This window comes from Lagopus leucura, unplaced genomic scaffold (genome assembly GCF_019238085.1).
Source record: "Lagopus leucura isolate 7727_CA_CO unplaced genomic scaffold, USGS_WTPT01 Super-Scaffold_100159, whole genome shotgun sequence".
Classification (NCBI taxonomy): domain Eukaryota; kingdom Metazoa; phylum Chordata; class Aves; order Galliformes; family Phasianidae; genus Lagopus; species Lagopus leucura.
This window is the reverse complement of record NW_024962335.1, coordinates 9668414-9691260: the sequence shown is the minus strand read 5'-3', so window position 1 is coordinate 9691260 and position 22847 is coordinate 9668414. Positions and strand designations below refer to the sequence as shown.

The 22847-nt window shown below is 41.2% G+C and overlaps 1 protein-coding gene across 2 annotated transcripts in view; it reads right to left on the bottom strand.

The window, feature by feature from the left end:
* Positions 1-22847, bottom strand: part of UTP20 (UTP20 small subunit processome component) — a 60852-nt gene that overhangs the window by 33037 nt on the left and 4968 nt on the right. Inside the window, exons 7-27 of one of the 2 annotated variants that reach the window (XM_042889609.1) lie at positions 22418-22555; positions 21824-21979; positions 20973-21119; positions 20634-20768; positions 19168-19245; positions 18303-18484; positions 16742-16897; positions 16150-16238; positions 13908-14013; positions 12581-12731; positions 12094-12156; positions 11609-11767; positions 10668-10744; positions 9376-9455; positions 8444-8687; positions 7564-7767; positions 5765-5855; positions 3875-3960; positions 3195-3320; positions 2428-2594; positions 1707-1915 (exon numbers count right to left, since the gene is read on the bottom strand). In XM_042889609.1, coding sequence (XP_042745543.1) covers positions 1707-1915; positions 2428-2594; positions 3195-3320; positions 3875-3960; positions 5765-5855; positions 7564-7767; positions 8444-8687; positions 9376-9455; positions 10668-10744; positions 11609-11767; positions 12094-12156; positions 12581-12731; positions 13908-14013; positions 16150-16238; positions 16742-16897; positions 18303-18484; positions 19168-19245; positions 20634-20768; positions 20973-21119; positions 21824-21979; positions 22418-22555 — 2844 coding nt within the window. The remainder of the gene's footprint in view (positions 1-1706; positions 1916-2427; positions 2595-3194; positions 3321-3874; positions 3961-5764; positions 5856-7563; positions 7768-8443; positions 8688-9375; positions 9456-10667; positions 10745-11608; positions 11768-12093; positions 12157-12580; positions 12732-13907; positions 14014-16149; positions 16239-16741; positions 16898-18302; positions 18485-19167; positions 19246-20633; positions 20769-20972; positions 21120-21823; positions 21980-22417; positions 22556-22847) is intronic. The other variant, XM_042889610.1, reaches the window with a different exon arrangement.

Genomic DNA, 22847 nt, shown 5'->3' with positions numbered 1-22847 from the left:
AATCCATCTCACACTTACGTGTTTTGGAATTGCATCCGTATATAGCTACCTAAGGGCACTGATGGAGACACCTATGTTTTACCTACTTGCAATGTGGTATGATTTGAATTTTGACATTTACATCCCGGAAGGAATGGCTAATTTCACAAACAACTGGCCTTAGATGTCGCTGAACGGGAGAGGTGGCCAATGCTCTATCTCTACACTGACTCATGGATGGTAGCAAATGCCTTATGGGGGTGGTTACAGCAGTGGGAGCAAAATAACTGGCAAAGAAGGGGTAAACCTATTTGGGCTGCTGAACTGTGGAAAGACATTGCTGCCCGAACAAAGAATATGGTTGTGAAGGTGCGCCATGTAGATGCTCATGTGCCCAAGAGTCGGGCTACTGAAGAACAGCAAAATAACCACCAGGTAGACCGAGCTGCCAGAATTGAGGTGGCTCAAATAGACCTGGACTGGCAGAACAAGGGTGAATTATTTCTGGCTCGGTGGGCCCATGAGACCTCAGGTCATCAAGGGAGCGATGTAACATACAAATGGGCCAGAGACCGAGGGGTGGACTTAACTATGGATGCCATTGCACAGGTTATTCATAACTGTGAAACATGTGCCATCATCAAACAAGCCAAGAGGATGAAACCCCTCTAGGAGGAAGGGCGATGGCAAAAGTACAAATATGGGGAGGCATGGCAGGTTGATTATATCACCTTGCCACGATCTCGCAATGGTAAGCATTATGTGCTTACTATGGTTGAGGCAACCACTGGGTGGCTTGAAACATATGCAGTACCCCATGCTACCGCCCGAAACACCATACTGGGTCTGGAGAAACAAGTCCTGTGGCGACACGGCACCCCAGAAAGGATTGAGTCAGATAATGGGACTCATTTCAAAAATTCTCTTGTAAATACTTGGGCCAAAGATCACAGCATTGAGTGGATTTACCATATTCCCTATCATGCTCCAGCCTCTGGAAAATTGAACGATACAATGGATTGTTAAAAACAATGCTAAAAGCACTGGGTGGCAGAACATTTAAGCACTGGGAGAAGCATTTGGCAGAAGCCACCTGGTTAGTCAATACCAGAGGATCTATCAATCGTGATGGTCCTAACCAATCCCGTTCCCTACATACCATAAAGGGAGATAAAGTCCCTGTTGTACATGTAAAGAACATGTTAGGAAAGGCAGTTTGGGTTCTTCCAGCTTCTGGAAAGGGCAAACCTCTCCGTGGTACAGTTTTTGCCCAGGGACCAGGATCCACTTGGTGGGTGATGCAGAAGAATGGGGATATTCAGTGTGTACCACAGGGAAACTTGATGCCGGGGGAGTGCAGTTACTAATTCTATGTATATGTATATAGCCATATGTGTGTAATGCATTTTAATCATTTTTTGTTTGTTTGTATATATGTATATATATTTTAAGCATGATGTAACGATGTAGAATAAGGGGTGGAATGTCATGGTTCTATGTTTTTGTTTTTGTTTTTTTTTTTTTTGTTTGTTTGTTTCTGGGTTTCAGTATTCCACATCAAAACATCATGTAGTGTACGGGGCATTAAAGTGTCACTGCCCCAATCCCAGGTACCTATCCCTGTACATTACAGCAGTCATGGGATCTGACCCTTCTGGGTGGGGGGGCGCTCTCTTGCTGCCTTTATATATAGTAAACCTCTATAGGTTTACATACGTTTACTATACCTTTTCTCTTTGCTGGAGAATGCAGGATATCACAGCTGTCATGCAGAGCAGAATTTGCAGAATTTCAGGCAAGTACTGACTGATCAAATGTCCCATGTTTTTCAACACAACTTCAAGACCATTGAAGAGGCTGTGCTGACGCCCAAGAGGCAGGACTTTAGCTAAATCCAACTCTGACATACTTCGAAGCACTGCTGTCTGGCAAGGCCCTGTTACAAAAGGAGAGTCACTTATTTAGAAAAGCACTGTAAAAGCACTGAAAAATAATTTTCAATAAATAGTAGTATTACTTAGCCCAAAGTTACAGTTACTTAGATTCATCTTTTTAAATAAAGGCAGCTCCACATATTCATCTCTGTGACATTCAGACATTTCCCACTGCTACAGTATCAGAGCACTTTATAGCCTCTTTCTACTCTTCATAACATCTGTTTACTGCCATCATACATTGGTAGCCCTGTGCACAGCAGCACATCACATGGGAAGGACAGTACAGAGGCTGCCAAGCAGCCAGGGGCACCCTACAACATCAGTAATTGTTCACACCTGGCCTGCCATGGCTTACTTGCAAAGCTGTGTGGCAAGTCACTTCATTTTTCTGAACTCAGAAAAGTCATGCTTTGTAAGTGAAACCTCAGGGAAAACCCAGTCCCTGGAATTCTCACCCTTTCATGCTTTCAAAGAAACTGTTAGAGAAACAGCACCAGGTACCTGCACCTACCATGGCTGAATTGCTTCACAGCTTCAAAGAGCAGATCCAAGAACATCCGGATCTCTTCTGGCAGTGAGCCGGCCAGAAATCGTAGAACGATGGACATGCGAGTGGCTGCTGCGGACTTGCCCTGTGTTTTGTTCCCTGTTTTGTTTCTCATCCTGCCATAGAGAATTCTTCGAGCCAAAAAAAAGTTGTATTAGCTTTCAGCAAGCTATCTGCTTCCTCGCCTCTTTCTCTGTGGGAGAAACTTGTCTTGGTTTAAAAGCTTTGCCTAGTGTGAATAAATCAGGTGGAAATTCCCTCTTTAGGAACTCCTCTGAATGACAACACAGCACTCAGAAACGTGCCAGTGAAAAATCAGTTTCTGCTTTCACTACAGCAGTTTTGCTGGAGACTTCAGCTACAAAGCTAAAATACCAGCAGGCTAGTTTGAGGGTATTCACTGCTGAAGAAGCAATCTATACAACCTACATTATTATATCTTACTAAGAATAAATGGTAATAAATGATGAATTGGAATGTCTCACAGTATTCTGTAAGCCTTAGAAGAAACAGTAGCAAAATGCTGTTTTTTAAGAGGACATCAATTGCCTAACACATTGCATAGGGGCATTAAGAAGGAAGCTATGTATAAGATCACTATACACACTACAAAGTCAAACTATACCATTAACCCTAGATTTATCTCAACTGTTTAAAATGAGAAGCAGCAGCATCACATCTCTGCTCACAGTACTTTGACATGAAACCTTCACCCCAGCACTTTGACAAACCTCATCAGAACAGGGACAAGATGTGGTCGATGCTCCATTTTTACAATCGTGTTCTCCTCAGAAATACTGAAATGGACTATTTCTTCTTTAAAGCTCTTGTCCTCCAGCAGTCTTTGCAAGTTCTCCCTGAGATAACAAATATCATCTGTTGGGCAGGTGGGGGCTTTAAGAATAAACAGACACTCACACACCCCCCTACCTACCTCTACCTTCCTATCTATGCCGGATACAAACTAAGAAAGCATAGTGTTCCCAGCCTTTTTAAAAAATACATTTTAAAACTCAGCAAGTTTAAGTGTTCGGAAGATACTTCTTACATGATCATGTTCTGAAGAGAATATTCCATCACCAGCTACAGTTTTATGCAGCTGTTTTCTCTGGGTGGTTATAAACCACTGTAACAAAAGATCTCTTTGAAAATGATGCAATGGCTGAGCACATTTGTGACAAAATGAAAGTACTGCCATTTTTCTTTTCTGCCAAAAAAAGACACACTGACATACTACTTCCTTATGGCCTTATTTGCTGTTTTAGGTAGGAAAAATACAGCTGGCTAAGATCAGAATTTATGTTTCTTCAACAAACCCAAGGAAGGATGTCTCAATCTGAGGCAAGTGATTCCAAGCAGACGTATGACATCAGACTCATTCCTGATACTAAAATAATGCAAAGATTTTTACCTGTATGGCAGTAGATGAGGATGCTTGTATGTCATGATACAGTCAAGAGCTATTCTCTGCACACTCTGATCTTGATGAGACAGTAACTGCAGGTGACAAAAGAAAGGAAATGAGCCATATCCAGAATTGCAGAACTGTCTAACAAAAATAGTTGAACAACCCAAAACTTCCAAACTCAAGCATGTTTTTGGATTACTCTACCAAAATAAAAGCAGAACATGCACTGCAAGTCTAACGTCGAGATGCATAAATACAATTGTCACTCATAAAATGCAGATGTAGCTGCTGGCAGTTTATACACACACCCCAGCCCCTAGACCCCAGTAGCCAAGTTACAATCATCACAATCATCTTCTGGGCCACCATCAGCTGGAGTTTTCAGCCTCTGTTGTGCATCTAGTAAGACCAAATTAAATGGCAGGCTACTCAAACCAACCCAAGACACATGCCTTTCCTTCTTTCGACAAACAAAACACTCATCAGACCTGATATACAAGGCCTCGCTGAGATTCACCTTCTCTAGAAGATGAATCCTCACAGCCCAGGCACCAAGAAATACAGATCATTTCTTTAAGCTGCATCCTTGTCAGCTCTTCAGCCTCCTACAAAACAGCACATGCTGGAGTCATCAAAGGCCACTCTGCTACAATGTTCTTTTGACAGATGGACACACCAGTGATAATAAATAGGGTGACACACTGTACACATCTGCTCAATATTTTCCCAAGAATATGTAAACACAAGAAATGACTGTGCCTGTGCCAAATTCTGAGGCTGGCTGAACCAGAGCTGACACTCCTCAGAGATGCTCAAGTTTGGGAACAAATGGACCTTCCAACTTCCACAACAAGAACCAGAAAGAACCTACAGCAGAGAACTAGTAGGTTCACACCATTTAATATAGTTCTGCAGCCCATGGACTGCACTGTCAAAGAACACAAACTGAGATCAGAGTAAAACCCAAACATCTAAACAAATCCAGAACCAATAAAACATGACATAATTAATGAAATGCACTCTTAAGGGTGCATCTCACTTTTAGATTCATTTTCCTGCTTTACTTATTCAAAATTAGAATAGAGTCCTGGTTAGACAAGGATTGCCTAGGCTCTGCTGTTTAGTTCGTTTGCTTCTTTTTCACTTAATGTCTGTTTATCTTCAGTTTCTATTTTATTGATAATGACAGTGAGTAATACACTATGCACAGCCAATGTACATACATATGCCAGGCAAAGGACTGCTATCATCAGCCACTAGAACCAATCAAAGGAAAAAGAGAGACACAAGAGAGATCTGTATCTCTTCTCTCTTTTCATAGAAGTTTGTTTTTAAATAATGATGACTACCGTTGCATTTCCCTTCTCCAGATGCTAGACAGGATGAAGATCCTGAGATACATTTTGTATCTCAGAAGTCACAATGACAAATGTTGACAGCTATAGGCCTACAACAATTTGATCCATTCTTCACATCAGCCATGCTCTCTATTGATATAACACTGTATGACAATAACAAATGCCTTCAGCTCATCACCAGGCTTCGGATTCAAAATTCTCTTATCAGATCTTGCTGTGCCTCCTGCTCTCCTTACAGCCACATTTCCTGCTACTCATGATGCTACACATCTACTGCCAAAGCCCATTACTTTTTCAGTTGCCAGATCCATTTGTATGACCCACTCCTGAGAAACTGAGTCAGTTATCTCAAAAGCAGGTCTTCACTAAGTGGCTCACTTCAACTGAAGTCTACTATGAAGCCTACTCAAGCACAGTTCCTTTTCCAGCTAACATGGCTGAGTCCAGAAAACAACAGGGTTCTACAGTTGCAGGCACTGCATTCAGAAAAGAAAGGGTGCATTTATGAGCAATTATTCTAAATGCCAGCAAGTACCTGGGTATACAATGCATTTAACTTCTGCTCCAGATACAATGCACGAGGATTGGAGAACTTAGAGAAAACCTGTAAGTGAGCTATCAGTTGCCTGTAAAACAAAACAAAACGATTGTCACAACATTAGGGAAACTTTATATAAAGTTGATTAACAAGAAGGAAAACTCAACAGGATCCCAAGTCTATAGGCCTCCATTTCAGAGATATGGCAGCTTGTATCCTGCTACCTCGCCTATGCCGTTTCTCCTAGGTGTCACCTCACTGCAAAGAGAAGGCCACTTCCTCAGTAGCACCAGATGGGCTTGGTCTTTGGTGTGAAAGGAACACACTCAGGATGTGGCTTAGTTCTTCTTCCCAGCCCAGCCTGGAACTTCAAACTTGAATTTCTCTCTTTATTTACCTGTCCTTAACTCCTATCAACATAAAGGACTGCATTTAGCCACAGACTGTGCTGGACTTATGCCATGCTGCAGGCACAGTCAGGAAGAAGTTCCTATAGAAGAGGCTTTGCCACCCCCAAATCTGCCCCCCTGGAGAGAGGCGACTGAGGTGAGGAAGATGTAAGATTTCATTTACCACATGTGCTGTGGGGTAGGCAGAGGCTGTCCCCATTCATTGGCTACCCACAGTGGTTTACACTCAACTCCCCAGATGTTCAGCTAAGCTGAGCCCAACATCGGCCAGCAACCCCACAGGGAGCACAGGGCAGCCATGGCTTCTCCTGCCACATCAGCTAGAGATGAGCCATCATCAGTGAGAGCCCCAGGTCAGTAGCACAGAGCTGGCAGCAGCTCTGCTGGGGCCCAGACAAAAAGAGGTCACTCCAGAACTCATTAACATGTCTCCAGCAAATCTTTTATAGACTTGTTACCACTAGGAGGAACTAATGCTTCTACTTAAGTACGTGAACATTCTGAGATGGAAGTTTTGCTTTGTTTTTTATTTTTTATAAAAATCTGGAACTGTCACTGAATTTTTATTGCTGCTAAATTTTAAATGTAAGCCAGAACCTGAGAACAGAATCAAAGAATTTTGTTCATCTTTAAGGAACCTGGGATTACACATCAGTATAGGTTACATCTTAAATACTCATGTTGTTCCAACAGGTAAGGTGATATTTTGAAGTTCTCTGTGATTACCAGCACAATTCTTTGTAAAAACAACAAAAAAAAGGTAGAATACAAATGTAAATGAATTACTTATAATGGGCACTTTGACAGATGTTATCAACTTAAAGAGACTACACTAAAGAAATCACAGAGAATTCATATAGACCCACTTCCTCTAAGTATTCAGTATTGTAAAACAGTGACATTACAAAGCCATGGAGCTTTGTATCAACAAATGAAAAAAAAGCATAACAACCTGTGTCCACAAGAAGTCAAGTGGGATCAAGATGCTTAACAGGTAGATAATAACAGAATCCCAGTATCAAAAATACTTCAATGAATAGTCTGAATCTTCAAAGTGTTTGGCAACGACCATGGTTTTAAAAGATCAAAAGATACAAACAGAGAAGCTAAGGGAATACAGGTACTTCAAAACGGCTTCAGAATACCACACCACTTAAAGTAACAAAACCACAGCTTATCAGGTATATAATGATAAAGCCTGAACAGGTCCTTTGTATGGAACTGTACAAGCCGAATTTATGACCTTAAAATCCTTAAAATCCACTGAAAAAAAAGTGCAAGCAAAAGAAGAAAAAAGCATATGTCTACAAATAGCTTATCTTGGCAGGAACCACTAAATCTGACTTCCCGTGAAATCACTAGGAACAGAAAACTATAAATACTTACTTAGCAGCAGCTCTTCTTGTTTTCTTTTTTGGAAGCCCTACAGTAATCGGTTCTCCTTCTTCCTTTTCTTCCTCGTCCTCTTCCTCCATATTAACATCGTTAACTTCTTCACCTGATACTTCTTTTGCTATGATTGTACCGGTAGTTTTCTTTCTAAGATCCTGAGTTGGAGCCACTAATGAATCTGCTGGGTAGTATTCATTTCTTTGTTCAAAAAAAAAAAAAAAAGAAAGAAGAGAATTAAGAAGCATTTTTCCAGGGTTTCAGGGCAAGAACAAATTCAAACTACACAATCCAGAATTCTTGTTCATGTTGCTGTGTTTTGGGATGCTGTACAGCTAAAAACTCTCAAAGGAGTGTCTTTCACCAAGTAGAAGCTTCTTTGCCTACAAGCTGCAGCGATACAAGGCAGTAGTCATATACACTAGAGAATACTGGAGGTACCAGGTGGAAAGGGGAAAATGAGAACCACTGAGTTATGAGAATTCTGTAAAGATGTTTTGTGCAGGGAAAGGGGGGTTGTGTTTGCTAGAGTGAGCAGTGAACAGCATGTATGGCAGTGTGAGAGAATGCAGGAAACTAACCTAGCACAGTGCAGTTTATTTTTCCAGGAAGGCAAGCAAAACATAAGCATTCTAATTTTAGAAAAGGACTATTAGAAACTCTTCCCTGCCACAATATCACATCCACCCCACGTGCATCATACTCTAACAGAATCCACTTTGCAATCGAAAAGTTACGTTAGCTGAGAACAGGTATCATATCAGGAATGCATTTAGAAAATAGTCTATAAAGAACTAGCTGTTGACTCAAAGCTCAGCAGCACCAAGATCAACAGAAAGCAATGTGTCTTCCCAAACAATATGTGAAAAGTACTTACCTAATGAACCTCAGAAGAAGTGGGGAAAGTTCCCTTGACCTGGGCTCCACCCTGTCTGGGAACTTCTCTAACGCTTTCCACAGCAGAAAGCGGAAGTTTGTGTGGTCCAACCGCTCGCTGCAGTCTGTTCTTGTCCCCAGCTGCTCCAGGAAGACAGTGCCCACCCCTCCTTCTGGTATCTTCTCGCTTTCAGTTTCATTGATATTTTCCTCCTGTTCATCCAATTCATTTTGCAGTTCCATTTCTGCACAACAGATGTTATAAAGTAAATACCTTCAAGTTACTCCAGTCAGCAGAAAGAGATCCGCACCCTGTTGTGAAAGTAAGACTCCTGATGCCAAGCATCTGCTCAGACAACTATGTTTAAGTCTGACCTGAAAGGCCCACGTTGCTTAGGAAGTACTCCAGGATGTCTTACAGTCATGACAGCTTAAATAAGTTCAATTCTCTTGAAAAACAGAGAAATCCACAAATGGCTGCATGCTCACATCTCTACGGTGAAATCACAGATTCCACACATTCATAGATATATCTCAAGAGTACACAGAGCACAGTCAAGAAAGGCATAGCACCTGCAGGTATTCCATTCAATCTACGCAATAGAAAGATGATGTAGTCAATTCTACAAGTTTCTTCACTGCTCCTGTCAGACTGGAAAAAGCCAAACTTAAGTAGAGATTAAGCTGTTGTACGGCTTCCCAAAACATGGGACTCCCCTCATCTTTCTGTCTACTTCTTGCTACTTAGGACAAAAGAAGGCACAGTTCTCTCTCAAGCGTCTGCATTCCTGCCCTGTACATGACACTGGCAGTCAAGAGCTCTGGTTCTGAATTCCTCCATCACATGTAAATTTGGGACACATAAAAACACTGTCATGTGTCATTCACAATTAGCTGGGTTACTCAAAATACCATTTAGGAGCTGAGACTTACCAGCATAGGCAGCAGCCCTCTCCAGATGTTCATAAAAGACCTTCCAGAACTGTTTATTCTCCATTTCCTTTGCATGAGAACTAACAAAACATAAGAGCATGAAATTAAAAGAAAAAAGAAAAACCATGCATCAAGGGAAGCGAACAGCTAATGCAATCAAAGGCTTTGATTATAGCTTTAATGAGAGTGTCCAAAGATAGGACATCTGCAGGACACAGCTGTAGCACTTCCTTGCCCTCATTCATGAATCCCAAATGTCAATTATTAAAATAAGCGGGTTGTATCCCATGACTTCAAACGAACTCAAATTGACTAAAAATGTTCTTGAGCTTTCCACTGACTTCTGTACAGTAACATCATACAGAACCAAAGGGAGAATTAGTGTGAATGTATCTTTAGGAGAGCTGGTTTAATATTACTTTATTAATTCAATAGTTTGATGGGACAAATCTCATCCTTTCTAATAATACAACAGAGGAAAAAAAAAAAAGGAGATAATGTCATGCTGAAAGCAGAGATATTTACTTCAATATTCAGCTCAGCAGATGCCATGGTACAATTTCCCTACTCTTTAGTAGAACTTAGGTTTTCTAGTAAGGACAGAAAAGTCAGGAGATGGGAAAATTGAAAGGTGCCTTCTGTTTCTTGAGCATTTGTGAAACATTAATCAATCTTGTCATCTTAGACTCAAACTCTGATGCTATTTAATTATATTTGTTGCAAGTTCCTTTTAATAGTGAGAAAAAAAATCATAAATTAAGTTAAAAACTAACATGGATTATAATATGAGAGATCAAATCAGTTTGGAAAGATTTCACACAAAGTCTCTCATGCATAAATCTCTTCAAATCAGACATTTTAACCTCAGCTTTTGTTCACAGAACAGTCATCAGAGAATACCCTGAGTTGTAAGTAACACACGAGGATCATCAAGTTCAACAGCTGGCTCCATGCAGGGTAACTCAAAACTCACACCATATGTTTGAGAGCGTTGACCAGATGCTCCCTGAACCCCATCAGCTTGGGACTGTGACTGCTGCCCTGGGTAGCCTGCACCAGGGCCCAGCAACTCTCTGATGAAAAACCTTTTCCTAACACCCAACCTGACCCTCTCCCCTGAAGCAGCTCCATGCTGCTCCTTCGGGCCCTGCTGCAGTCACCAGATAAAAGAAATCAGCACCTCCCTCTTGTGAGGAGGCTGTAGACCACAATGAGATTGCCCTCAGCCTTCAATGGAAGAAAACGTTCTGTGAAACAAGCACAGACTGCAGCATCCAGTCATGTATACTCACGTTACAAGTTCAATTACAGGATCCCAGAGAGGGTTGAAGTTAATATAAAGCATTCCCAGTAAATACCGAAGAGGCACCTAGAATGACATAGAACTATGTTGTTCAGAAGTTAAAAACAATAGTTAAAGACTAACCAACCTCCTCTAACCTTTCCTCCTCTCAAAGAAGAAACTTCAATCTAAGAAATTCTCAGAAGTACTACTTGTAACGAATCAAGTCACACACTTTTTTTTTGGTCTCATAGCTACAGGATGAAATGTGTAGTTCCTGCTTACTCTAAGCTGCACTGATATCTATCCACCACATTTACGTACTGGGAATGTGCAAAAGCCAGTTCTGTACTGCAATGCTTAACGCAGATGGACCAACCTATAACTCCTCCTCTGAGGAGTTCACAAGTCAAGGCAATAAATGGAATAAATAAATAGAAGTATTACCACAGCCATAAAAATAGTAATGGAAAAATCCTCCCTTCCACCCTCCATGAACTTTTTACTAGTAGAAATGCGAGTTTTTCAGCATCTACAAAATGAGAAGTGAGAGCTCCTTTTGCACAACTGTACAGGAGATGTAACAGCCAGATGGAAGACAAGAGTATCACTCTGCAGCAAGATTCAGAAGCTATGTTTGATAATGGCCAGAAGGAATCCTACCAACGTTGAACAAAGCTAAGTGTATGGCAAGTTCACAATTTTAAATTTGCTGATAATTCACTTCTCCATAGAATGAGTTGTCTTCCTTTCCATAATACCCAATCAAACTGTCCATAGGCCATTTATCTAGATACCACCATTGTTCAAGAAAACACAATAGTCTCAAGGACAAATGAGAGCTATGATCTGGGATCTAATTCATTTTTTATGAACTCTTGTTAAAATCTCTGTAATTCATGCAATGGAATATGGGAATGTAACAAATGCCAACTGACAAAAACTACTCACCTCCTGCAAAGATCCACTTGGTATTGCAGACAGCACTATATCACATCTCAGCTTCCTCAAATGGAGAAGTTTCTCTCTGTAATCATTCACAGTTGCTGGCACAAGCTCTGCCTGGAGCAGTATGGCAAATACTGATTGGAGGTCCCCTGTACCATCACCCTGAACAAACAAGTGATACACATTCTGTTGGACTATCCTTTTCCTACTGAAAGATACCTCAAGAAAACTAAACAGAGTCTGAGATACTCTGAATCAGAAAACAAAGTCAAGACATTTGCTCCAGTTTTCATCATTTAGGGACCAGAACTTACATATGTGAAAACATTAGAGGGCAAAGAGATAAAAGATAAAACTGGAATGTGAAAGCACAAAATCAGAGCACAATCTTGGGCAGAAACATGCTCTGCTCCTGAAAAGCAGACAACGGTTCACAATCGTAAAAATCAGACCGATTCAAAATGGTAACTGAGAAGTTTTAGCCCTACCTCCATCACCGTAGAAGGTGGAGTCTCAAAGTGGCTTAGAATACGGACAGTTAAGAGTCGGACCTGTCCAAAGTGGAAACATACATCAGAAGCATGCAGGAGAATGCAAGCTGCATATACAGACACAGTTACACAGAGGTTATTGTCTTGCACAGGATGTTGATTTCACCAGGTTCCTTGCAAAACTGAGAAACAGATGAGTTCCTCTGGTCTAGCAGGCAACTCAGAACGAATACAATAGACTTCTGATCTGCATTCATCTCCAGGGAAGAAGCAAGACTCCCCGGGCTAAGACAACTTCCGCAAACTCATGCCCTGTGGCAGCCTCTTAGAAAAATAGATATAAACAAATGCTACAGAAGCAATTCCTTTACAGTCTCACATTTCTCCTGTCAGACTTTCTCATTTAACCTAGCTTACTTAAATTGCTTTGTAAAATACAAACCATATAGTATGTGCTAAAAAAGAAAAGAAAAAGGCATATTACCTTGGAAATACCAGTGGAGATATTAGGCTGCAACTTCTCAAACAAGTCCATTAGGTTCCCTTGGGAAAGAGGTTCCTGGCAGCCGCACAATGCCAGTCTTGTGTAATAGAGATCAGCCAGCAGCAACACTGATGGGTCTGAAGGGAGAGTGCTAAAACAAGAGAGTGTTTTATTAGCATACAGAGAGCATTGTAAAGATATTTGAAAACAAGGCAGCAGTGACAATAACAGTATTAAGGGATCTCAGGATGGTGAAGCCAGACTTCACCAACACACCGGCACACAGCCTCAAAGACAGTACCCAAAGCAGACTCAAAGACATGAGATTCTCCCCTTTGTAATAATTAGGCCTATCAAGCTGGGGCTGGTCAGCTGGACCCATATACAGACAGCTTCAGAAAACAAATCTGCTGCCACTGCTTAGGTGCCTGGTTAGTGATCAACTGCAATGGAAAAGAAACAATAGGACCTAGGTGGGCTATCAGTTCTACTGTCAGCAGGAATCTTGCCTGTTCACAGGGAAACCTCCTAATGCCACCCAACATCCCTTGCTCCAAGAGGGATTTACACACCCAGCACAAAGATGACACAAGAGCACTACAATGAAACCCTGCCAAGACTTCCTGCTTTACCTGGGCAAGTTGTTTTGCCTCCATCATGCCCCAGACATGGGCAGCATGCTTTCTTATCTGAGCAGGATGTTTTGAAGCTCAGGCCAAAGACTTGGAAATGCTCTAAGCAGAGCAATGATGGGAGATGACAAATTCAGCAGGATTTGCTGGAGAGAGATCAACAGCCTCCCTCAATCTCTCCACTCATTCTGTTACATGTGTTAGTTTTAAGTAGAAGGGAATTGCAATACCTAAAACTGAGTTACAAAAAAACAACTGAGCATACTCCCACTGTGAAGGAAACATACAGGTGGATATGTAAGGACACAAAGGAATCCCAACACTGCCAGCAGACTGCTGAATCTCAAGCTTTTGACACAACGCAGAATGCAGTTACTGCCTCTTTTGTTATTATAATGTAAGACACCATTACTAAATGTAGTGCTTTAGAAAAACTAGAAGCAATACATTTAACACACTATACTGCAGTTGGCTAAGAAAGCCTGGGTTTGCAGAGAAAACAGGTATTGTACCTATACAGTTCTCTAAATAGTGCCTACAACATTGCTGCCTTAAATTTCTACAATGCTAAAGCAACATGCTAGTGTAACTGAACAACTCACAAAAAGGCATTAACGTGCTTCTATGTACAAGGCAACTCCTTGCCATATGAAGTAAAATGTCTGAGAATCACAGAACAGGTAGAGCTTACTTACGTCACCAAGTTCTTGACACGCTCCGCTGGCAACAAATGCAGTATTTCAGAAGACTCTGTCAAACTGAGAAGAGTACTTACAGCTTGGCAGGCCACAAACAAGCTTCCTGGAGCAGAGAGAACAAGAACAGCCTGTATATTTACTCAGGTCTCAACGACTTGTGCTTGCAGGGTGACTGCCCTCCCTGAAATAGCTAAAGTCACAGAAATAGCATAACACATGGTTTCCAGAACTGATATGTGTATTTTCTAACACTTATAACCCATAAAGAAAGCATTTCTCTGGCTTACAAAGTAAATGCCTACTCCAGCAAGCCACTGTTGCAAGCTGTGAGCAGCTCCCAGTTTGCATCTGCCTCTATCACACCCATGTATATGTGGAGATGGGGCCTGGAGCTAATTAAGCACTGTCACAGAAGCCTAGGCTTTATGCTACAAATGGCTGTATTGGTCTTATATGGCAAAGTTTGAGTGCTGGAGAGGCTGCAGGGAGGGCTCTATGAGCAAAGCCAGCTCCAGCTGTTCCAGCAGGACCCTGCTGCAGATTTAAGGATGGGGAAAACTGCTGTGCACCTGCAGCTAGGGGAAAGAAGTGAGAAACGAGAAACAGTCCTGCAAGCACCACAGTCAGTGCAAAAGGAACAAAAGAGGTGCTCCAGGCCCCATATGAGATCTTCAAAGCTGTCCCATACACTTAACAGCTGAATTCCTATTACTGAGTGGATGCTGGGTTTACCAAATATTGTTATAGCAGCAGCACCTCCTTCATAAACCTCCAGCCTCCTCTGGGAATAGAAGATTTCCCAACAGTACGGGTCATTCAAAGCCCTTCCAGGCAAGAAAGGGAAGGGCAATTCCATTCCCTGCCAGCCTTAAGTTAGCAACTGGGTTGTTTAAATAAATTATTACTTTTTTTTTTTAATCTCTTCCTGAGCGGTATCCTAGCTTCAAACCTGCTTTTCTGCACTCCCAAGCAACTTTAGAAAGCAACCTGGCTCTGGGACATGCACAGTACCTCAGGCTAGAGGCTAGGTAGACCCAACAGGGAGCATAGGGCTGGATGCACCTTGCACAGGCAATGAGAGGAGACTGGAGCCCTAGTATAAGGTGAAGCAGTTGTAGAGATCATAGAGCTGAAGAGGATGTGAACAAAGGACAAAGTGCCAGGAAATATCAGTTTGTAAGGAAGGTAAGGAAGTGTAGCACAGGGCAACAGAACGAAGAAACATAGGACTGACACTGCATTTGTTATCTTTTCTTTAGCAGCAAAGGAGGAAATGGCAACATGCCTCAGCTTGGGCACACACAGAGCTGGTGCACAGCCGCTACTGCTGCCACCAAGAATGCAATCCACAAAGAGGTCTGGGTATTTTCTTGCTAGAGTAAATAATTACTAGTCACACAATTATGAAAGCATGCAAAACCTGTAAACAGGATGGAAGAAAGAGCTAACTCAAAAAGGACCATGTTTGACAAACACCAGAAAGGAAAAAGCAGCAGAACCAGTTAGTAGGTATAGTCAACAATGTTAATCAAGAGATTACAAAGGAGAAAGGACAGGCTCTAGGTAAGCCCTTTCAACCCACAGAATAAAAAACACTGAAACTGGGGCATTCCAGTACTTGGCCATACTTTGTCACAAAGCCAAATGCTTGAAATCTCTCTGAGTATTCAACTGCCCTGTACCACACAAGCTAAGCTAGAAGATTTTTTTTCTTTTCTGGCCAGTGATAGAAGGCAACCAGCAGGGCTCCTGTGACCACACATGCCCAGAGGGAGTATACATCATTTTACTACTGATGCTGTAACATATGTCAAAGACAATAAGGTCCCAAAATTTGAGCTATAGGTTTAGAACAGTCTAATTGGAGCTTGTCAGTCAATAGTCTCTCCTTCACTTGACTGCTTCAGCCTGGATCTGGCTTGAAAAGATTCCCATCCTCTTTTATATGACTCTAATTTTTCTTCTCAATTATCTTGATCAGGCTTCAGTTTGTACAGTCCACCCTCCACTTTGTGGAACATCTGCCACACCATTATGACTACCAATAACAATTGCAGAATTGTTTCCTGGAGGGTACTTCCACCAAGCTTTGCTTTTCTAGTTTTACTGCTCAGTACATTTGGATACAATGCTATTGCTACTCATTTTCATGTTTTGTGTCATCAGCAAAACTACTTTTTTCATTCTCCCTCTCAGGTCTCAACAGAAAACAAATGAGCAGGAACTAACAGTAACTGACCTTTGCAGAGGCTTCCTTTGTCAATGGCTGTGAACAGAGAATCTATAAAACTTGACACACGGGGCAGAATCATTTCTTTGTCCATTGGTCTGTTTAAAATAAACGGGAAGCCTTTTATCTCTATGTTAACACACACCTAGACGCATACAAATATTTTCTTTCACATCTATCTCATGTTAAATTACAGAGAGATTATCCCAAGTCTGAAATCAATAGCAAATCACATCTGCTATTTCTGAGTCACAACTTAAGCTGCAGAAGAGCAAGCTCCTTCCGAAGCCTTCTGTCATACAAGACTATAATAATTATTGAAAACACTGCTGTCTAGAAAAAATGGTGCTTAAAAAACAGAAATGTGTCAGGAACAACTCCACATGCTAGTGTACTAAATTTAAAGGAGCAGGCAGCCAAGAAACTGATATCCCACTCCTGAGTTTACCATGGACCCAGTATTTCCACATAGCTTTTTTTTCCACCTTTTTACCCCAGTTACCCCAAACTAGTGTGCTTACCTTAGTAAACTGATTTTTGATAGATGGTGAAGTAGATAATACTACAGAAATATACAGCAATAGCATAGAGTATCCCTTACCTAATATGTGGCAGTACAACCAAGGCAACCCAAGGCTGCGAAAGGTCAGTGATGTCTTCATTCTCTTGTAACTGGATTAGAGACAGCACATGATCAAGCACTGGTACTTCTGCCCTTCCTCCTTGTCTTTTACTTGTTTGTTGTCTTGTATTAGAGCTAGAAATAAAATCAAAACATTTTAGCAACCCACTAAGCCCCCTGCACATCAGAGACTGTTCCTTTTTCTCCCACAATATAAATGTACCATGTTTCCCATGCAATAAATTCAGGTCTTTATTTTGAATTTTAAAAGCCTTTCTAGAAGGAAAGAGTCTAGTTCTCAATTGGTCATCCTCACAACTAAGGCGAGAAGCACCTGAGAGTCATCTCTAGGACTGAGTGATTCTTACTTATTAACAACCCAGATACTAGCAAAGATTAACAGAAGACAGAAAATAGCTAGCTAACAGTTTGGTGAATTATAAGGAACCACAAGTTGAGCCCAGATTCAAAGCCATATCTTCAGGCAAAAAGAGCTGACACCATACTGGAACATATAAACAGGAGTTCTTCACACCTCATGGAAAGCAACCTTTCCATTCCACTCAGCATTTGCAAGACCACAGCTGGAAAGCTCCATGAGCTCCACCCTTCAAGAAAGCAAGCAGCTAACAAAACATCTCATAAATATGATTAGAGGTTTAACGAATAAAATTTATCAGATAAACCTCAAGGAATTAGGATTGCTGGTCCACAGAAATGATTTGTGATGTTTCTGAAGACCAAAGTCTACTATTTGTAAAAGGTGGATGCAAAGAGGATGAAATAATCTGCTCTGTATGTTTCACGCAGACAAGATAAGCAGCAATGGATTTAATCTACAGCAAAGGAAGTTTAGTTCAGACACTGACATTGTAGGAGCAACATCCTCTCAGCTATGTATTCCATATCACTGAAAATCCAGAAAAATCCACAGAAAAATATATAAGAAGAGAAAAATGTATTTATTTATTTATTTAGACTCACAGCCTTCTGTTCCCTAAACCTTGATACCTCCACTCAGTAAAAACAGAAGGAAACCCACAGAATGAACTACTTTTCGGAAAGAAAATCTTACATAAATGTCAGCACCAGTCACCACTCTCAGCAGACAAGTTTTGAGCTAGAGTGATCGTTAACAGCCTTTATCATAAGCCAAGCAATAGTCATTCTGTGCTAGAGTGCTGTCACTCACATCTTTCCAAACAGGTTCCAGTGGGAAAGCAAACACCTTGCTGCAGTCAACTTAGCTCTGCAACCTGAAGCAGCCAAGCTGTGCCAGCATAGTGCTGTATCTGGATTAATTATGTGCACTATGGTACCCAGCTGTGCTCTATGGTAAGATTACAGCACTGCTTCCAGCAAGCTCCTGGACATGACATATTCATACACAAATATGGCACAGCCAGAAGGTCACTAGAGCAGTATCTCTTCTTAAATCATCTCAGAAAAGAAAATGGAATCCCACTGTATCACCTTGCAGGCCTTCAGACCTGCAGCCATGCAGACACACGTAGTGTTAGCTAAACTTGAGAAGTCTCACCTGATGGATGATGATTCAGTGAAAAGAAGAGGATACTTTTCAAATGCCATTGAACCAACTGTAGGAGGCTCTGCTTTCACTAGAATGAGTTTAGCCAGAACTGCTGTTGCCTGATCCTTTCTAAGTGCATCTGTTTCAGAGAAGCAATGCTCAATGTACTTTAGAAAGCATGGAAGAAAGTGCTGAAGGGGAAAAAAAGAAAAATCAAAGTTTAGTAACGTTCCTGTAACTGTCATCAAAACCACAAGAGCACATAACGTCACCTACAGAGGAAGCCAAGCACAAGTGAGCTACCAAAGCACCAGACTTCTCATCAGTTCTGGAGCTCTGAATCATCAGCGCATCGATGTTCTGTTACTGGAGAAAGGACAGCAGTTTGCTGTAAAAACTCAGTCTGCTCCCAAGAAAACCAACATAGTCAGGATCTCCCAGATGCTCAACCATGCTTTCATACCCTACCCCCTTTAATTTGTTCCATTCCTCCCAGATCACCATTTCCAGGCTCGACCTATCAGATGTCCCTTATTCCTCATTTCCACTTATTTTCCCCTCATCCTATCTAAAACAAATCCACACCTTTGCTTCTCAACACATGAGCTTCTCTCTGTGAACATGGATAACCTCTTCAACCCTGAGCACCAAGTTCTGACACAATAGCATAAGTAAAGCTTTCACTCTTATCACACTAGAAGTCTGTTCAAACATCATGTCAATACAGATAAGTGATTCATCAAATGAAGCAAATATATATACTATGAGTTTTCCACTTGTAGAAGGATTTTCCTGTTCAGATGTCCTCATCACAGTATCTTATGCTCCTTTTGGCAACAAAAAATAAACAAAATGCACAAGAGCTTCCACTTACCCTCTCAAATTGCTTCATTGTGAACATTGCTTCAGAGAAGTCCAAAAGAAAGCACCATTCAATTCCACTTCCTAATACCTGCAAGATGCAAATGAGAAGTTGACAGGAACACATCAAGAAAAGATGCTATACTTACGTTTCCATTATCCATGTGGTATTTTTCCAATCAGCCATGCTCTAAACTCTGAGACACCCCCCTGGCTATCTGTTCACAGCTAACAGTTTCTAAGACAGCCACACAGAAATACCACTTCCACTGGCAGCTCAGCTATAGAAGCAGCAAAACCCTTGTAATAAACCCTGTGAAGTCCAAGCAGGTTAGGCTCTGTGCTAAGACAGCTCAGCTATCTCTTTAAAGTGATGTGAAAATGTAAGCTCAAAGTTCTCTGACTGTAGCACAGACACACTACAACCACTAGAAAGAAGCTCAGGCCCCAAAGGTCTTTTTAGCTCAGATGCGTACATCCTGGTATACGACTCCATCATCACTGGCTGCAAAAGAGGAAAGCCAACCTGTATGCTTCTGAAGGGAACAAGATGGAAACCATCCCTGTTTGCACATGAAATCAGTGCTTTTCAACGCTGAGATGTACAACACAGAAATATGCACACAACTTCTTTCCAAGACTTTTCAAATCATAACGACAGCTTTAAGCCTCCTTCAGATTAACAGAAGCCTGCACAAATTTAATCAAATGTTTCAAGCATCACCTCTCCCAAACAAAACTGGACTCTTGCCACACACAGGCAGAACCAATCTCTTTCAGCAAAAGCCAACACTGAAGTCCACGTGATCTTCTCTAAACAATTGCTACAGCCTTATTTTCCAATTGCAAATCACACAACATCTTTATTTTCATACATTTTTGAATACAAAATACAACTATGGCAAAATTATCATGTGCTGCAACAGGAAATCAAAGCAGAGCACCCTAGAGCAGCATCTCTGATCAATCCACTACACTGCACTTCATATGAATGTATGCAACTGATCCTGTCAATGTTTCAGGAGCAACGGTTATAGTAAAATTTGCCTAACCCTGTAGTTTCTAAGTCAAATTAGTGGCTCATAAGCCAAACCAACGCTGTTTGTCAACTTAGTGAAAAACATACTTTTTCAGTCAAGTCCAACTCACTGACCTGCCTCATAATCTGTGACAGAACATAATCCCTCTCTCTTCTCTGTCTTTACTACAGGCTGTTAGTGCTTGAAGCAGGACTTGTTTTTCATTGCAAGTATGTTTGCCACAGTGGCTTTATTATAACAGGCTGACAGTTTGCGTAAGACTCTCAAGGAGTCCCAAGACCATAGTAGGCATTATTTTAGGCACTGGGCAGTTTCTCTCCTGCAAAAAGCTAAAGAGAACCTTGTAGTCTTCTGCCCAGCCTGAAACAGAGTATCCTCAAATCAGGTTGCTTTAGGGAACCTGGACTCTGGTATTTCTCCAGTAAGAAGTCTTTGTTACCCTTTCAATGGCTTCTTTGGTCAAAGAGTCAGGTAAGTGAATGTTTTCGGCCAGCAGTAACGCAGAAATGGTTTTCAGCAGGATCTTGCAGCAAGATGACAAGAGATCTGGTGTCTGTAACATTTTTATTAAAACCTGAAATGAAAGAGGAGAGTTCTCATGGAACTGGAGAGGTAGCAATACTCCCTCATAAATCTCTCTTCACTTAATGCAAATCCTAAGCCTGTTACTGCAGCAGGAATGTTTCAGAATGCTTCAGCTGACCATCTCTTCCAGATGATCTTCCAGATTCAATCAATACTTCTCTGGAAGGCAAGGCAAAGTGATGATCTGACTTACCTGACAGATTTCTTCTGGCTGTGAGATTTTGGATCCATTTGCATGTTCCACTAGGATCAGATATGCTCGCAGAACCCTTTCCATCTGCTCTGAAGCCATGCAGCAGTTGACTTTAGTTATTTTGCTCTGCAAGTTTAAGAGTGACTCCTTTTTACAGAAAAAAGAAAAACAAAATGCTTCAGAAAAAAAGATCAAACCCTGTTTCATTTACTTCTCCATTTCAAACTATGGGTAGTTTGAGGTTCAAGTACCACACAAATAGGATTATTTGTCAGTGCTTGGAAGGAATGCCCCAAATTAGGTTTGCATGTGTACCACTTCCTCCAGTTTCCCATTTCACCCTTCTGAGGTGCAAAGCTGACAGCCATCATTTGCAGGTTTCAATCTCTCTTAGCAAATCCCAGTCCCTAGGAATAAAACATCTACATGGAGATCAGGTAAGTAAAACCTACTTGCTATGCTCTCTGCTTATTCTGTATCATCCTGACCCAGCACAGCCTATGGCACTCAGCTCTCCTCCCCCAGACCTCAGAGTGCAACCACCCCAATGCAACATGGCAACTCACAAACAGAAAACACACACACTCTGACTTCGAAGACTTGGCTCTAAGGCTTAAACTTGGCTTTCCAAGTATGGTTCAAGTCTCTGATGTAAAGAGAACTGGAGGGAAAGCAGCTTTCACTTCACCATTACAAAGCTGTTTTGGAACCACCAGTAGATCTGATTCAGCAGAACAGAAGGAAAGCCCAGCAATGGGCCTGCAACAAAGCTTTTCTTCAGTCTCTCGTGAACAGAGGCAAAAAAATAAAGAAAAAAAAAAAAAAAAAAAGAAAAAAGGATATAAGCATACCTTCAGGCACTTGAAAACAACGTCAAAATGCTCCCTATGCATATGCACTGCAGCTGATCTGATCATTTGCTCAAAGGCTTCTCCAATTGTTGCCCATGGTAGTTCAGTTTCCTCTTCAGTAACAGGTCCCAGCTTTACCAGAATTAGTTTTAGAGCCTGTACAGGAAAAGAGCATAATACAACCTCAGAAAATAAATCTAATAAATCAAAAAATAAAACTAAATCCTAAAATCAGTTAGGGCAAGAAATTACTATATTTCAGTGATCTCAACTCTCTCTAGCATGATTAGCGGAAAAAAAATTAAGTTATCACTTAAAATCTGAATCGTCTTCAGATTCACCTAGAGGTGTAAAACATGTATAAAGTTATCAAGCAGTATTATTTTAATATATGGCGATATCATATAGGAATGCTTAAAGAACAATCCATCTCAAAAAAAGGTTTTTAGAAATCAGCTTTCCGATCCTGTTAAATAACAAACAGCATGTTTATCACTAAGGACCCAGAGAAAGGAACAAGGCAACACTGATTGGTTTCACCCAGCGGTCCATTGCAGGACCATTAAACCAACTTTCTTTCCTTCTGGTCTTTACCGTCTCTGTGCAAGAGTGAAACATGTTTCGAACACCCTTGCACATCTCAAAAAGTAGCCGTCCCACACCTTCCACCTTCTTGGGGTGCTCCCCCAGGTCATGGAACATTAAGTTGAAGAGGGCATTTTTATCAGAAACCTACAAAACACAAGAGGGAAAAAAAAAAATAAAAAAAATCATCTTTGAGCTGATGGACAGAGGCAGTTCAACAGCTCCATAGCACCACACTGCACTTCTCAGTCCTGCTTCTCTATACCTGTTCAATGTCATCATTTCCACAACCACCAAGAGCGTGGTGAGGCCACAGTAGCAGAGATGTGTCTTTTTAGTTATTCTTACTATTTTAGAGTTAAGCACATGCATAAATGCATCGCATAGTTGGTCCCAACTGAAACAAAGGTCAGTGTTTTGGTGTGGAAAGATACATGCA